Below are 17,213 nucleotides of genomic sequence, written 5' to 3' on the forward strand. Positions count from 1 at the left end.
TGGGATTGACTAAGCCTTTGACTTAAGAGTTGTCTACTTGCTGTCTTTCTGAATGCCCTTTTCCAGGGAAGCCAGCTAACCTCTCAGAACAAACACTAAGGTAAAGTAGTTGAAGGGGCAATCCTCCAGTGTACCCAGGTGCTTTTGTACAAAGGAACAAAGTGTGCTCTGAACTACAGATGGGCAAACCCTGGTGCTTTCCTCCTCCTTCCATGAGCTCAAGAGTTTTCCAGGTGTAGCCAAGAGTTGCTATATAACACAGACCTCAAGTTTCTAATAAAACTGCTGGTTAATGTCAAGCCCAGGATTGATAACTGGGAAGCAGCAGGCATTTGCCAAAGGCATTCTAGGCTCTTCCGTGCTTCTGCTGGCCAAGAAGTAAACTATTTTGAGCATTACAATGGAGGAAATCCGGTCAGCCAACTGCAGAGCTCAGACTTCACTAAGGGCTTGTTTTTCTTCAGCTTTTACTTGAAGGTTAATGCAGGATGATGGACTCTGGATGGAAAACTCCTGACTGTCCTACCATCAGCTCTGCCTTGCACTGTGGTCACCTTTCCTCAGACCAGAAGAAGACAAGTATAGGTATCGTGCTCACAACGTTTGACCTCGACTGGTTTTTCTAAGTTATTTTGTACATTTTTCAGCAACAAAACCAAACTGGGTCTTCAGCTTTATCCCCGTTTCTTGCAAGGGAAGAGCCTTTATATTACTGAACACATTTTGTTTTTTCCTCATAGAGAAATGTAATCTTCTTTTGTATTATTTTCACAATAATTTGTAAACATATTTATTTTTACCTGCTTTTTAAATAAGGGAACTTCAAAGTTGGGAAGGGATTAGAAGGGATGCAGCTCCACTTGGTGATGGTGTTCATGTTTCTATTCTTGCTGATGTCACTAAGCCTAATGTATAGTATCTTCTAGGACTTCTGCTTTTCTTAAAGCCATGGTACCCAAGGGCATGTTGCTGGAGCTCTTCGGAAGCCACATCCTTGTTCAGCTTTTTCATCACCATTCCATCTTCATCTTGCTTGAATCCCTCCCATAGAAATGGTAGGACAGGTGCCAGAAAGCCTCCTTGGGTGTGTGTTTCCAGTCCATCTCATCCATGTGCCCAATCTTCACATCAGGCTTGTAGTCACCCTCTTTGAAGTCCTGCGTGAAGCCATGGTACTCCTCCCAGCAGTTTTCCTTTTCTCTGGCCATTTTCTCCTCAGTACAGTATACCTTGAGGACAGGGACTTATTGGGGGCCTTCACCAGCATCACTTCTACACTGTTGTCTATAGCAACCTTTTATTCTGACACAGTGGCCAGACCTCTGTTCACAATAGAGGCCTGGTTCAGGATGGTGGTGGCTTCTCATCTAGATTGGCTGCTCTAGTCAATGTTCTAACTTTTGTGTCTGAATCAGAGCCACCATTGCTTCTAGTCTCATTCAGTCCTTGAGCTCCTTCTGATTGACAGCCAGACAATAGGTGGGTATCTCACCAAAGGTACGATAAAACTCCAAGGTGGCATTAAACAGGATGGTCCTATTCCGCTTGGGAATCCACTTTGTTTCTTCAATCTCTACCACCTTCTCACCACTCTCTTGGAGGTGATGTCCATTTCTCCATGAGGTGGTATCCAATGGAGGGGGCTGGGACACAGGCTCCTTATCCTCTGGGGCTACCTACTCTGCTGTGGGCACTCATTACCAACCCTGGCCCTGCAGTCTAGAACCAAAGTCTCCAGCATAAGTCTAGTCCCCCAAAAGATAGCAAGCTTATATTACCACCTCCTTTTCCTTGCAGATTTTCTTCACCCTTGGCTTAGTTTTTTTTTTTTTTTTTGTTTTTGTTTTTTTAGGTGTGAAGTATTCAGAGGCAAACCAGAGCCCTGCCAAGCCCAGACCTCTTCCAGTCAGTTCCCAAAGTTTGTTGACCATACAAGCCCTGGTCCAAATGGGACTGTAACCGCACCCCCTCCAGCTACTCACTGAACTTGGCCAGACCAGACCGAGGTTTTTGCTGTGCCAAGTCCATGTTCTCTTCTCTGCATGAGGGAAGCAGATAGACTGCTTCTTCTCTGCCTTCTGCTTATCTACCAGGTTCAAGTTCACTAGCACATCTTCCTCCTTCACTAACACACTTCTATCCTTAAGGGTAGACTACACCCATCCCCTCTTGAAAGGAATCAATGGCACACTCCACAGTGAGGCCCTGTGGGTCTGGTCAACTCTGCCTAAATTCCTCTTCCTCCAGAGTACTGACACCAGACTTGATCCATTTCTTCCAGCAACTCAGTCCTGTTCTCTGTTAAGTTCTTCTGCAGCTGTGACAGGTTGTGGTGTCAAGCCAGGATTCATCCTCCCTCAGTGTCTTTATCTTCTTCAACTGTGATTACCTGCTTTAGTACTGGGGATTGAACCCAGGGGTACTCTACCACTCGGCTACATCCCTAGCTTTTTTTAATTTTGAATTTTGTGACAGGGTCTCACTAAATTGCCTGGGCTGGTCTTGAACTTGCAAGTCTCCTGCCTCAGCCTTCTCAGCAGCTGGGATTACAGGCATGTACCATCATACACAGTTTTCCAACTTTTGATCCAGCAGATGCTTCTCCTTGGCAGCTACTTGCTTCTACAGCTCCTCTTGCTGTCACAAGGTCATGGGGTTGATGACATCGATTGCCACAGATTCCTTGGTGCCCACCTCTTTCTTGATGGCATTGACCTCCAAGGGTTTCAGCCCAAGCTTTGCCCAAGTTTATTGTTCTTCTTGATACTGACTGCTGAGGCACCTTCAGCACTAGTTTTACAGATGGCAGCAGCCTTGTAGCTATCATTGTGCTACTCCTGCTTCATATCCCTTTTTAAGGTCTTGGCCTGGCTGCTGTTCCTACTTGGGTGCTGCAGTGAGCCTGGCTTCTGCCCTGTGTCAGCTACTCTCACATTCACCCCTCCCCCAATGCTGCTACCAGTCCCATACTGGGTGCCCACAGCCTCCAAGATCCTGCTGCATCTTTCACTCCTGGTGCTGCTTGACAACCCCATGGTGCTGCATCAGCCTGGAGCCTGGCCTCCAAAGCCTTGGACACAAAATGGGAACACTTCTGGGTCACATGACAGGTGCTGTCCTGTTTGTGGCTGGAAACCAAGAAGGGCTGCTTCTGTCAATTGCCTTGGAGCCTTTTTTTCCCCTTAATTTTTCAGGTCAAAAATTTTATACTGCACTTATTTGTCAAAATAAAGATTCATGTAATGTTGCTGTTAGCTTTCCATTTATGTGCTGAAACCCCTGACACAAATCAGCTTTAGATTTCATAAGTTTCAGACCATGGTTGCTTGGCTCCACTGTTTCTGGGGATGTGGTGAGGCAGAATAACATGGTGGAGGTCACGTGGGGAGTGGGTAAAGTTGTTCACCTCATGGCTGCTGGGAAGCAAAGAAATCCAAAGAAGGGGTCTGGACAAAATACACCCTTCAAAGGTTTACCCACAGTAATCTCCTTCCTTCAACTAGATCCCACCTCCTAAAGTTTCCACCACTTCCCAATAGCCAATTAAACTGTGAATCTGCTGGGCATGGTGGCCATGCCTTATAATCCCAGTGAATCAGGAGGCCGAGGCATGAGGGACTGCAAGTTCAAAGCCAGACTCAGCAATTTAGTGAGACTTTAAGCAACTTAGCACCCTTTCTCAAAAAAAAAAAAAAAGGGGGGAGGGAGAGCAAGGATGTGGTTCAGTGTCCCTGGGTTCAATCCCCATTCCCCCCACCCCCAATCCATCAGTAAACTAGTCCACTGATGAGGTTAGAGCTTTCATGATACAACCACATTATACCTCCAAACACTGCTGCACTGGGGAATAAGCTTTTAACACAAGAGCTTTTGGGGGACATTTCGTACCCAAACCATAAGAGTAAGGCTCCTTTAGCTACTTCCTCTTTGTACTTAATAAAATTGGCCCTTTATTCTAGCATCAAAAGGACTGAAGTTGAAACAGTTTAATCAGTGGAACTCGAAAGCAGGTAAGTTATTATAGCTGACTTGACATGGGGAATATAGTTGGCCTATGTTGATAACTACACACCCACGAGGGCTTTTATTGTAGAGGTGAGGCAGGGTCTATGGTGAAATAACTGGCAAATGAGTGACCTAAAAACCAAAGATTCCTTACTCCTTGAGTGGAAGCATTTTAGGGGGCAGGTAACACAGGATTGCGGCCAAGCTGAAATAATGAAAAACAGGTAACCTCTCTCTGTGGAACAGGTAACAAAATGGATTGATAGCAGAAGCCCTCTCATCCCATTTATTAGAGAAACAGTAAGAAAAGATACATTGTGGGAAAAACACCAACCATCCTTCACGTCAGGCTGAACGAAGCACAGTGATTTCTCCCCTTCATCCCCACCCCCACCCCAATTCCTATATTCCCACCCACATCAGTTTAAATCTTGAGGTTCTTTGATTGGGAGTACCAGTGGAGAGGGAGCTGGATAAGCAGAGGAGTTTTTAAATCCAGCTGTCTCTAAGTCCCAGGAGAAAGGAGCTGCAGGCCCAGCCACTCAAGCAGAAATTTATTTGGTGGGTCCGTGAAGTCGTTGTCCACCTCCCTGTGCTCTGTGTTCAAGCCCCCAAGGAAAGGTCTGGCAGTAGAAGATGACCAGGTCCAAGCTGCCCAGGTCAGAGCTACTGAAGCATGGTTCATTCACCAATGCCACATCTCTAGAAAGCAGTGAGCTGATTCTCCAGTGGGGAGCAGGGGAATACACACGAATTGGGACCTGCAGGCCAATGTATCCCTGAGGAAAAGTCCACAAGAACAATTCAAGAAACTAGTAAGAAACAAGGGGCAGAAAGCTGTGGGACAAAAGCACAGCAGGTTTCTGGAAGGCCGGAGATTCTTTCTCTTGAGGCTAGGATCATTCCCTCCTGCCAAAGTCAAAGTGTCCCACAAATAACATTTCACTTTCAGTCAAAAAAAAAAAAAAAAAAAGCAGAGGAAAAAAATGGCTCATTTGAACTTGAGCCCCAGCTATGTTCTTCAGACAGTAGCTCCATATCAACCCTTTTACCTAAGAGATAGTCCCTAACCAAAACCACAGTGCCTGGAAAACAAGGTGGTCCTGGAGAGAAAGTGGTGTTTAAGGGGGTAACATTCCATTTGGGTACATTGCAGCCATTGGACCACCTGGTCTGGGGAAAGCAGCTGGGTTTGTGCCAGGGAGGCTCCCCACTCTAGGAAATGGGACCAAATTCTTACCTGCAGGGCCATTCATCCTTGGAAAGGAGGCTGGGTTTAGACCCAGGGTCCCAGTTGGCCTTGCAAAAGGGGCTGGGTTGATACCTACAGGGCCTGCTGGAGAAGAACCCAAGGGTCCAGCAGCTGACCTGGGGAAAGCAACTTGACCTGGGCCTAATGGACCAGTAGATCTTGGGAAGGCAGCTGGACTTGGACCCTGAAGGCCAGTGGCCCTTGGGAAGTTGGCTGGGTTGGGGCCAAGTGGCCCAGAGGCTCTTGGGAAAATTGCAGGACTTGAGCCCTGGAGGCCAGCAGACCTTTGGAAGGTACCTGGGTTGGAAGCCAATGTCCCAGAAGACTGAGAGAAGGCAGTTGGGTTCAGTCCTCCTGAACCTGTTCCCCTTGGAAAGGGACTGGCATTTACTCCCATTGGGCCACCTGGCCTTGAAAAATGAGCTGAATTAGGGCCTATAGGGCCAGGAGCCCTTGACATGGGAGATGGATTTGGCCCTGAGAGGCCAATTCCACGAGAGCTAGGACCCATGTTTGGGCCTACAGGGCCAGGCACTCTTGCCATGGTGGATGGGCTTGCACCCATGTTTCCAGAAGCCTGTGAGAAAGAAGCTGAATTTGCTCCTAAAAGACCTGCTGCTCTTAGAATGGGGGCAAGATCTAGGCCTTGAGGTCCAGCCATTCTTAAGTTAAGACTAGATCCTGTACCCAAAAGGCCACCTGTTCTGGTGTCTATATTTGGGCCTTGGCCTAGGCCACCAGCCCTTGGGTTAGGACCAAGACCTGGACCCATGCCACTTGTTCGTGGGTTGGGCCCAAGGCTTGGGCCTGGAAACATACCTGACCTAGGGGCAGGATTTGTACCTAAAAACCCTGATCTCAGATTGGGACTTGGTCCAGGACCAAGGCTAACTGGCCTAGGATTGGGAGGACCATTCCCAGAAGGTATCAAGCCACCTGCTCTCAGGTTGGGTACAGATCCAGGGCCTAAGGAGCCACCACTTCTAGGGTCAGGACTTGCTCCCAGGAGACCACCTGCCCTTGGGTTAGACATAGGACCTGGGCCTGGGAGACCTCCTAACCTGGGGTTAGACATAGGCCCTGGGCCTGGGAGTGCCCCTGTTCTAGGGTTTAGAGTTGGTCCTGGTCCTGGGCCCAAGAGGCCACCGGGCCTTGGAAAAGAAACTGCGCCTGTGCCAGCAGGATTCATCCCTCTTGGAAAAGAAGCCATGCTTGGGTCACGAGCACCAGCAGGGAAAGGTGCTGGATTTGATGCCAATGGGCCTGATGAAGATGGAAAAGGAGATGGGTTCCTTGGAAATGGGGCCAGATTTCCACCAAGAGAACCAGTTGCCATAAGGAAAGGATCCGAGTTCACACCCAGTGGGTGGCCTGCGTTCAGAATAGGACCCCCCTGTGGTCCCAGGGAACCGTCGAGCCGTCCTCGAGGTGGCAGTGGAGCACGAGTCCAAGGAGTTGGCCGCTCTCTAGGGAAAATCCGGGGTTCTTTCATACTTTCTTGGGGATGTTGGTGATAATGGGCTTGGGGCGGGTTTTGAAAAGGATCTTGTTTTTGATGAGTGCCGTCACCAGGTACCGGGTGCCAGTCTCGTGGCTAAGCTCATCATAGTCCTGCTCCCCAGGAGCGTGTTTGACAAGGACCGCAAAAGGTTTCTCCAGATGGATGATTTTCCCATACAGGATATGATGTCCCACGATCAGCACAGGGATTCCCTTAGGCAGAACAAGAATGAGATGCCTGAGGTTCAGGGCAAGGCCATTCAACTCTGGTGCCTTTTAAAGCTGCTCTTGGCAGACAATGGCAGCACCTCTATTCCCTGGTTTGGCTCTACCACTGTTGATCAGCCACAATGGATGACCCACCCTTATCCCCTTTTTATTTCTTTCTAGCCCCATGTAGGAGAATTTCTACTTTCAGAAATGTTACCTTTCTAGAAAACCCAAAGCTAAATTTCCCTGTTACTGCAGAGGTGGGGGAAGAACAAGCAGATAGCTCTGCAGATTAGCTAGATCTTAAATAACAAACCTGAGGGCAGTCCTCACTTTGGATCCTGGGAGCACCACCTTGGTGTAGCTCGCTTTCCTGAGGCATTAGGCAGGGAAAGAAAAGCCCCCTCACCTCAGTGGTGTAATGTAGGTCTCCCAGGAGGTTTCCAGCTAATCCAGTGCTGTAGCGAGCCTCGATCTCCCCCTGTAGCTCCATCAGCACCCATTCTGCCAGGCCTCCAGCCCCCGCACTGCAAGCAAAGGGCTGGCGGTTACAATATTTTTGAGGGGTGAAGGATGAGTAGTGTCCTACACCACCATTCGAGGCCCAAAGAGATTCTGTTGAGCACAAGTTCTTGGGAAACTGGGCAGTGCTAGGCACTCAACTATAGACGTGAATGCAAACATCAATGCAAGATGCACCTGAGGACCCTGATTCTTCCAGAAAGACATGAAACCTATATAGCCCTAATTATTCAAGCTAAGTAAAACCTCAAAATGTACTCACCTGGAAATAACAATTTGCACCATGAGCTTTCCTTCTTTAAAAAGCAACTGAAAATAAACTGTAGAGAAAAACAGAAAAAAAAAATATTTAGGAAAAAAATGATAGCCAATGACAAAATGACAGCTCGTATTTACCACTTGTGTATTAGGTAGGCATTTTCTAATGCTTTAAACACATTACTCTGTTCCATACCAATGCCATAAAAGTTAAGTTTTCTTTTTCTGTACACTCAGACAAGGTTGCTGGAGATCATCAACAGCAACCTGTTGATATGGCTCAGTGGTAAAGGCACAAGGCCCTGGGTTCAATCTTAAACACACACACACATCACCGTCAACTACAGAATGGAAAAATAATAGGTATCACAATTGTGCTCAAGGTTGCAAAGCTACTAAGTCAAACAGAATATGAACCCAGGATACACACCACAGAGACCACTCTTGAATCTTGTTCACTTGCCTTTCTCAAGGATACTCTATTTTCTACTCTGCATGCCTCTAAAAAACTAAAGAATTGTTAGGTCTTAATTTTTTTCATTGGTGATGATATAAATGTCACATCTACCACTGGGTTACCTTTAATTTCTAGGTTGAGAGCGCCTTTCTTTAACTAAAAATAAAATCACAACTGGAAAAAGTCCTTCTGCCAAAACCAGTGAATGGTAAACTACTTTTTATCCCCCAATACTAGGTTTAGAACCCAGCGATGTTCTACCACTGAACTATATCCCCAAGCCTTTTTGAGACAGGGTCTTACTAAGTTGCCCGGGCTGGGCTTGAACTTATTATCCTCCCAAACTGCTGATATTACTGGCTACACACCACTGCATTTATGTTAGTAAGCTGACTTCTTTTATTTTTTGGTTGAGGGATTGAACTCAAGGGGGCTTAATTACTGAACCACATCCTCAGCCCTTTTTTACTTTTTATTTACAGACAGGGTCTCGCCAAGTTGCTGAGATTGGCTTTGAACTCATGACACTCCTGTCTCAGCCTCCCAAGCTGCTGGGATTACATGCATTTATACAGCACCCATGATGTTAAAGCTTTTTTTTTTTTTTTTTTTAAATATATTTTTAGTTGTAGATGGACACAATACCTTTATTTTTCTCAAATTTACTGGTGCTGGGGATCAAACCCAGTGCCTCAAGTGTGCTAGGCAAGCGCTCTACCACTGAGTTACAACCCCAGCCCTTGTTAAGCTGACCTCTGGTGTAACTTTTAATAAATGCTTTGGCCACCTTTCACTTAGATATAAAAATATTCCAACATTTATATACTTTCATTTTATACAATAGCACCACCTGGTGGCAAGTTTGGAGTACTCTACAAGATAAAGTTGGGACGGTTTTGCCTTAAGACAAATAGCTTCACTTGCACTTGTGAAGGGTTGAATTCACAGGGATTAAGGGGAAGAGGGACCAAAACTACAATCTCTAAATCTTTCAAATGTACATATGGAGTTTAGTGGAAGGTTATCAGTTCAGTGTTTATCAACTTGAGGGAAGTTAATAGGTATAATTGCCCAAACTCAGTAAGCACCTGATTAAAATACTGAACAGGTTTATTAGTGTTTATCTTCATTTTGGATCTCCAGAGAAAGGGATACTGCCAATAGTCTTTTTGTTTTGTTTTTCATGCCAGGGATTGAATCAGTGAGCCACATCCCCAGACTTTTTTGCATATATTGAGAGACAGGGTCTTGCTGAGCTGCTTAGGGCCTCACTAAATTGCTAAGGCTGGCTTTGAACTTGCAATCCCCCTGCCTCAGCCTCCAAAGCCACTGGGATTACAGACATGTGCCACCACCCCCAGTTTGCCAGTAGTCCTTTTTAAAAAAAATATCTTTATTTTATTAATTTTCATGTGGTGCAAGCGCTCTACCACTGAGCTACAGCCCCAGCCCTTGCCAGTAGTCTTATGTGATGGGAGAACCCTTACTCTCAGAGCACCAAACGTACTGGAAACATTGAAGATGGTTAATTCACTAGACTTCAAACAGAAATAGCAACTAACATGTTTTGAATTTTCATTATGGACCAGACTCTGTGCGTATAGGTAGATGGTGTCACATTCAATAAGACAACTTTATGACATAAATCATATACCTAGGGGCTGGGGATATGGCTCAAGCGGTAGAGCGCTCGCCTGGCATGCATGCGGCCCGGGTTCGATCCTTAGCACCACATACAAACAAAGATGTTGTGTCCGCCAAAAACTAAAAAAAAAAAAATATTAAAAAAAAATCATATACCTATTTTGCATATGAGGTTACTGAAGTACAACCAGTGAGAATGAAATCAAGCCATTAAGCATAAGCAAGTGCTTGTCAGAACTGTCAAATGTGACCTTCCGTAGCTGCACAGGAATGGTCCCACCAGAGAAAAAATGACACACCAGCTTGGAAGGACAAAGATCTTGATACCAATTAAGAGGTCCTATCATAACCATCAATGAAACCCAAAACTTTTAAAAAATTATTTTATTTATTTATTTTGTACCAGGGATTGAACACAGCGGTGCTTTACAACTGAGCTACATCTCCAGCCCATTTTTATTTTGAGACAGGGTCTCACCAAGTTGCTGAAGTTCATCTTAAACCCGTGATCAGCCTCTTGAGTCATTGGGATTCCAGGCTGGCTCCCAGCCCCTTTTATTTTATTTTTTATTTTTTTTATTTTCCCCAGCCCTTTTTAAAACTTCCTCCTGTCTCAGCATCCTAAGACCTGGAACTCAGGGCCTTTACCACAATGCCCAACTCTCAGATTTCTACATCTTTTTGGTATTAGGGATTGAAACCCAGTGGCGCTTATCAACTGAGCCATATCTCAAGCCTTTTTTGAGACGGGGTCTCACTAAGGCGCGTAGGGCCTTGTTAAATTGCCAAGGCTAATCTTGAACTTGCAATCCTTCTGCCTTGGCCTCCAGAGTCGCTGGAATTACAGGTGTGTGCCACCATGCTACATCCAACTCTCAGGTTTCTTGAAGCCAAAAGTGTAATAATTCAAAATAAGGCCTAAATTCATATTCCAGCCTGTGAGCATGGATCTCTACAGTCTGATCACACACAAGTCATTTAATGACTATGGGCTAACAACTAGACTGACTCACTGAACTACTGTGATGACTAAATTTAACGCATATAAAACTGCTTTAAGGACCCCAAGTTCTAAAAAAAGCTATTATTTTTTAACAGAATGGAATAAGCAAATCAGCATTTTATCAAAATTTTAACTATAATCTAGAAAATGGTAGGTATATTAGCCATAAATCAAAAAAGGCTTGATATGATAACAGATTTTGGAGGCTTCTTATGAATAAGCTCTTGATGACTGATCATGCTGTATATTTTCCTTGATAAGTTATAGTAAAATAAGGTGGCTAAAGAGAATCAACAAGGTATTCACATAGATAAATGTGTTGTGGGAAGCTCAGAGCAGGAGACAGAACCTATTTGCTATCAACCAAAATCAATTTTTACATCCTTTGGCAACAAGCTTGGAACTGGTATGTGTGGAGAGGTGGATACAAAAATATTTTAAGTATTTGTTCCCTGGGATAGGGTGGCAGTTGCATACCAATCTGTGAGGCTTCAATGAGTACTGAAGGAGAAAGCCCTGTCTATCAATACTGGCAGACAAGTAGCAACGCGCCTAAAAGAAATCAAGTTGACAAAAACTTGACTTATACTAGAACAGCTGGGATGCTTCTGATTTACACATAAATGAAATGCAAACCCAGCTGATAGTCTAGCCACACTTACATAATGTATGTATACACAAGGGAGTACTAACCCAATTATTAAGAAATGTAGGGGAAGGCATCCCTTTAATGAATTTAAAAATTCTATTTTAGTGCCTTAAAATACTCTACAACACCTGAATATTATTATTCCTTTTCTTGTGCCTTGGGACTTTCAGGATACATATATTGGAGACAGCAGGGACTATAAATACGTACTTTAGGGTACAGTTAATTTTAAAAGTGAGAGCTGGGCATGATGGTGAATACCTGTGATCTGAGCAACTCAAGAGGCTGATTGATAACAGAAGAATTGGCCAACATGCACAACTTAGTGAGATTATTATCTGACGTATACCCAGAGGAATAAGTAGTGGTGCTCCATTTGTGTACAATGTGTCAAAATGCATTCTACTGTCATGTGTTAACTAATTAGAACAAACAAACAAATAAATAAATAAGGCAGGGAGAAATAACTCAATGGTAAAGTGCCTCTTAGTTCAATCCCCAGGATGGGGTGGGAGGTAAGAGATGATATGAGAACATGCAGCTCAGTCTGTCCCCAGTCCCTTGAGAGTGGGCAACAAGCAAACGAACAGAAAACCAGTGGGGAAGAAGTATAATATAAATTGAACATCCCTTTATCCCCAAATCTGACAAGCTCCAAAATCCAAAACCTTTGTGTATGGTACCAGGGGTGCTCTACTGTAGGACTATATCCTCAGCCATTTTTAATTTTATTTTGAGATACAAGTCTCACTAAGCTATGGAGGCTGGCCTCCAACTTGTATCCTCCTGTTTCAGTCTTCCCAGTCTCTGGGATTATAGGCATGTGCTACTATGCCAGCTAAAATATGAAACTTTTTGAGGACAATGCCAGTACTCAAAAAAAACTTCAAATTTCAGAGCCAAGCGCAATGGCACACAGCTGTCATCCCAGTAGCTCAGCAAGCTGAGGCTTGAGGATTTCAAATTCAAAGCCAGCCCCAGCAACTTAGTTAGTCCCAAAGCAACTTAGCAAGACTCTGTCTTAAAATAAAAAAGTAAAAAGGGTTGGGGATGTGGCTCCATGGTTAAGCACCACTGGTCAGGAAAAAAAAGTTTCAAATTTCAGAGCATTTTGGGTTCATATTAGGTATTTTCAACTAATAAAAGTCTATGTAAACATTCCCAAACCTGAAAAACTCCAAAATTCGAAACACTCTGGTCTAAGAATTTTGGACAAGAAATACTTAAATGTGTACAAGTCAAATCCTATTAGTAATAACAAATACAATAAAATTACAATGAAAAATCTCTATGTAACAAATGGATTTCAAAGTCTTCAGTCTCAATGAGAAAACTAAAGCAATTTCTAGTTGTTTGGTTGAAGATTTGGCTTGTTTAGAAACTGCAGCTCTATCAAAAGCAACATTTGAAGGCAGTTTGAAGAACAGACTATGTATCCAATTGCAAAACTAAGAGTTAGTGGGAGAGCTTCCCCAGCAAGTCTCTTCAGAGGACAGTTCAATCCCAGATTTGACTACAACCAATATGTCTTTGGTTACAAACAATAATTCTAGTTTGATTAACTAACTGTAGAGTAGTTTGATTAAGTAACTGTAATGTAGCTTTTCAAAAAGATCATTCAAACTCATCAGATTTCAGTGGTTATCAGTCTCATAAGCCATAACTAGAGTCCAGTCCTGGAGAGATGGGAAGGTATAGAGAAAATTAAACTCTTTCCCCTGCAATAAATTATGTCCACTTACTCCCAATATCATAAGACGTAAAAGAGTTTTCTACTTAATTTTTCTAGGCTAATAAATCAAACTACACTATAGCAAATACATATGAACTAGGTTATGTTCAAAATTTTTAATATTCTTCAATACTAAAAATTTTATTCTACATTCTTAAAGTTAGCCAGATGACTATCTCTCTAAAAAAAAAATACTTCATACATTTTAATTCCCCAGTTTAAGAAAAAAAAAAAAAGAGTCCCCTTTTTTGGGCTTCTAGAAATGTAAATTAACTAAATTTCCCCTACATCATCCCCAGTTCTTAAATTAGTGTGGAAGTAAAGCTTCTCTGTCCCTGAACAAATCAGAGCAACAAAGGAAACAGCATTCAAAGAACCAATCCAGACTCACAATGCGAACCCTAACCAAAACCCACTTGAATCAGACCAATTTGGGAATGTCTTATTTGTACTTGGCTTCTTTCTAACTCTATTGGGAAGTAACTATTATCAAAAAATCTGATAAGTCAAAACACTACCATAGGGCTTATTGAGCAGTCCACGCAGAGTATTAAAAATACAAAAGACAGGGCTGGCACTGGAGCTCAGTGGTCCAGCGCTTACCTAGCACGAGTGAGGCACTGGGTTCGATACTCAGCACCACACAAAAATAAATAAATAAAAGGCACTGTGTCTATTTACTATACACACACACACATACATACACAAAAGACAAAACTAAACTCATTTCACACACAGCAATTTTTCTGAACACTTAATGAATTCTCTCATTTTATCCTGACAACAACTCTATGGGATAGGAATGGTCTTGTCACTCCCTTTTACAGATGAGGAAACAGGTTTAAAAAGCTGAAGTTCAGGCAAATGGTCACACACCCATAAGTGGCAGAGTTAGAATGTGGCCTCTAACTCCTCTATTCACCCTTTCATGTGCTACTTCTATAGAAGATCTGGTTGCTTTAAAATTATTAGCCTCATTTTCACAGCATCTCTTACAAAATAGCAAATAAGTAACTTTATAACCTGCCACAGAAGTAGCTAAAACACCTATAGGATAGGCAGTTAAAAACAAGCTTAGCCAGGCAAGATAGCAAAAGTCTGTAATCCCAGCAGCTCTGAAGGCTGAGGCAGGAAGACCACCCAGTTCAAAGCTAGCCTCAGCAAAAGTGAGGCACTAAGCAACTTAATGAGACCCTCTCTAAATACAAAATAGGGCTGGGGATGTGACTCAGTGGTCAAGTGCCTCTGAGTTCAATCCCTGGTACCTAAAAAAAACCAAAAAACAAGCTTGCTTTATCTTATCCAATATGTAGAGAAATTGATTTAATGCCACTTTCAGAATTCAAAACTTTGTCCTAAACCTCTGCTCATTAGTGTGAGGAAAAAGATGGTAGAAGGACCTTCTATGCCATTGATTCATTTAACTTTTGACAAATCTCAATCATCTTATCCTTTGCTCTCTGAATAATTTAAGTATTTGTTAAAAGATTGCTAACATCTGACTTCTGAGAAAAAACCTGATCAAAGATCCTCATAATGGTAATTGCTTCCAAAATAAAATTTGGCAGAAGTGTGTATCTAATTAAACATACAATTAGTAGAAAAATAAAGGGCTCTGACCCAATGATTTGACCTAAATACAAATAAATTTTCCCAGGGCCAAACATTTTATAGGTTCTCATTAGAACATTTCCAATCATTTTATGTTTATTTTTTTGGTGTGTAGGACTGAACCCAGGACCTTGAGCCTGGTAAGCATGTGCTCTACCAATTTTGAATATGTGACACAAAATGCATCTGCAAATTGCCAAGCCAAGCGCACTTATTGAGCTTTTGTCTGGTCCCAGGGTCTACGTTTTGTTTAGGGATACAATACACTTGTCAGATTAACCTGAATGCTATGCCACCTATCCTAAGACAATGGATAATTTAACCTTGTAAATTTCTCTACCAATAGATTGGGCATAAAACCATCTATCTCTAAAGTATGTTGTAAGAATAAAATAATGGATGTACATCTTTCAGCACAATGCCCAACACAAAAAGTAAGTCTTTAGGGTCAAGCTATTGATTACCAGAATGAACTTGGCATTTTCTTGGTATGTCTAATAGTATGTCCTCACACTACAATATGCAATTATGTTTTAATGTTTACAATGTTTTATAGGATGTTTACAAACATCCTATAAAAGCAGGTTATCAGAATAAGATTGAATTTACATTATAAGAACAACTCACACACTGCAGCCAGGTTCAGACTGCTTTAGAAAGTAATTTTTTTGGAAAGTAATTTCTTTGAATACCATGATTATTTTTTCTATGTGCCTTTGCACCAAATGAACAACTGAAAAAGTTTTTACATACAACTGAATATAGATTACCTTTATTAGCAGTGTTATTGTGGTTTTGTGACTGAAGGGACTGGTCTTAGTTTCCAAGGGGATATTGTCTCTTGACAGGCTTATTATGTTACTAAGTCTAAAATCCTGTTTTTAAATGAGATGCTTGTTCCCTTCCAAAAAGGGACTATGGAGGATAGGTGGAACTGAATGCTTCCAAACTTTTCATTAGTGAAGAGTGTGTTCAAAAACATGTGCACATACTATGCATACACGTGGTACTTTGCCATCACATTTTAGGATTCCCTTGTTGGAGGGAATCAATTACTGGTATTTGTAGACAATGGGTGAAAAAGATGGCTTCAGGCGATTTGAGTTACTCCAGTTTTCTCCATCTTCTGCTACTCTGCAGCCCCATGTCAACCTTTCCTCCTCTTATTGCCACAATACCCTATCTCTCCCCAACCCCCTTACTTTCTAGCCCATCATAGGGTTTTCCTCCTGATGGATTCTCCTCCCATTTCCCCCCACCTTTGCCACCCTTGGCCCCCTTCCACTCTTTCAACTAGAGCTACGAACATTTCCCTATTTCTAGTCCCGTCCACTTGTCCACTTTCTGGAACTCCTCAATCCGCTCTCCCCCTCCTTCTGCAACCCGCTCCCAACTACCCCAGACTTTTACAGATCTGCCAACATGTTTAACCCCTTCACTTTCCAGCCACTGAAACTATTCTTCCCTTCCAGTTCCTTAAACTGTCTTCCTCTACACACCCCATTGGAGTGGTCTTCCTTATCATTCACCCTCTACCCAAAGATTCCTTTTTAAACGACCTTCCTCTACCACCCTCATTATCCAAAATGTTCATGAAATTCTAAGCTTCTCCAGGACCCCACCCCACTCATCTCTCGGCTTCACTCCACCCACAAAAGAACCTAGAATTGCTCTCCAATCACCCTCCAATCTTCATCTCTTCCAACAGCCTCTCCAACCCACATGATTTAAAATGTCCCTTAGAACAAACCTCACAATTCTAGCACCCACCCCCCGCCCCGCAAAGTCGCTATTCCCGCTACTTTCTGGGTTCAGGTTCCATTCCGCTCCAGCAAGCCTCGCGATCTAGGCTCCCTCCCGACCCGGGGAAGAGCCCCTTCCCGCACATACCTCGAGGTCCAGGCCCGCGCCGCCCCCTTCTCCGTCCTCCGCCCGCGCTAGGCCACCCTTTCCGCTCTTCTCCCGCTCCGCCCCGCTAGTTCCCTTCCTTCCTTCCCTCCCTCCGCCTTCCGTCTCCCCACTGCTCCCTGCCCCCACATCTCTCGGCCCTCCCGCCCCCGGGCCCGGGTGGGTTCACCCCCACCCCTGTGCTGCCTCCCCGCTTCCCTCCCCTTGTCCTGCCGCCCCTCCCCCGCCCTGCCGCTCCCCGCCCCTCGGCTCGCCATTCTTCTCCCGGAGTCGCGCGCCCCGCCCGGCCCCGGCTCCCTAGCTTTCCGCTCCCTCGCGCCCTCGCCCCCGTCTCCGACTCGGGCTTCACTCCCCACAGCCTCCCGCGCCCCCCGCCCGCGGCCTGACCTGCAATGGCGGCCGCCGAGCGCGGCGCCGCGCGGCCAACGGGCGACAACCGAACCTCCCGCCGCCGTCGCCGCC

The 17,213-nt window shown here is 44.1% G+C and overlaps 2 protein-coding genes and 1 pseudogene across 2 annotated transcripts; all 3 read right to left on the reverse strand.

Annotated features, from left to right (window-relative positions):
• Nucleotides 1-331: 331 nt before the first annotated feature.
• LOC124086371 (U4/U6.U5 tri-snRNP-associated protein 1-like) lies at nucleotides 332-3,035 on the reverse strand (annotated as a pseudogene).
• Nucleotides 3,036-4,246: 1,211 nt separating this feature from the next.
• Nucleotides 4,247-6,749, reverse strand: Derpc (DERPC proline and glycine rich nuclear protein). The gene has a single exon (XM_046434406.1). The coding sequence runs from the start codon at nucleotides 6,747-6,749 to the stop codon at nucleotides 5,127-5,129; it is 1,623 nt and encodes a 540-aa protein (XP_046290362.1). The 3' UTR covers nucleotides 4,247-5,126.
• Nucleotides 6,746-17,208, reverse strand: Chtf8 (chromosome transmission fidelity factor 8). The gene is made up of 4 exons (XM_046434407.2): nucleotides 17,139-17,208; nucleotides 7,752-7,809; nucleotides 7,377-7,494; nucleotides 6,746-6,970 (listed from the first exon to the last, which is right to left on the reverse strand). The coding sequence occupies exons 2-4, from the start codon at nucleotides 7,772-7,774 to the stop codon at nucleotides 6,746-6,748; spliced, it is 366 nt and encodes a 121-aa protein (XP_046290363.1). The 5' UTR covers nucleotides 7,775-7,809; nucleotides 17,139-17,208.
• Nucleotides 17,209-17,213: the final 5 nt, after the last annotated feature.

This window comes from Marmota monax, unplaced genomic scaffold (genome assembly GCF_021218885.2).
Source record: "Marmota monax isolate L192 unplaced genomic scaffold, Marmota_monax_Labrador192_F-V1.1 WCK01_AAM20220418_F8-fsc00024, whole genome shotgun sequence".
In the NCBI taxonomy this organism is placed as follows: domain Eukaryota; kingdom Metazoa; phylum Chordata; class Mammalia; order Rodentia; family Sciuridae; genus Marmota; species Marmota monax.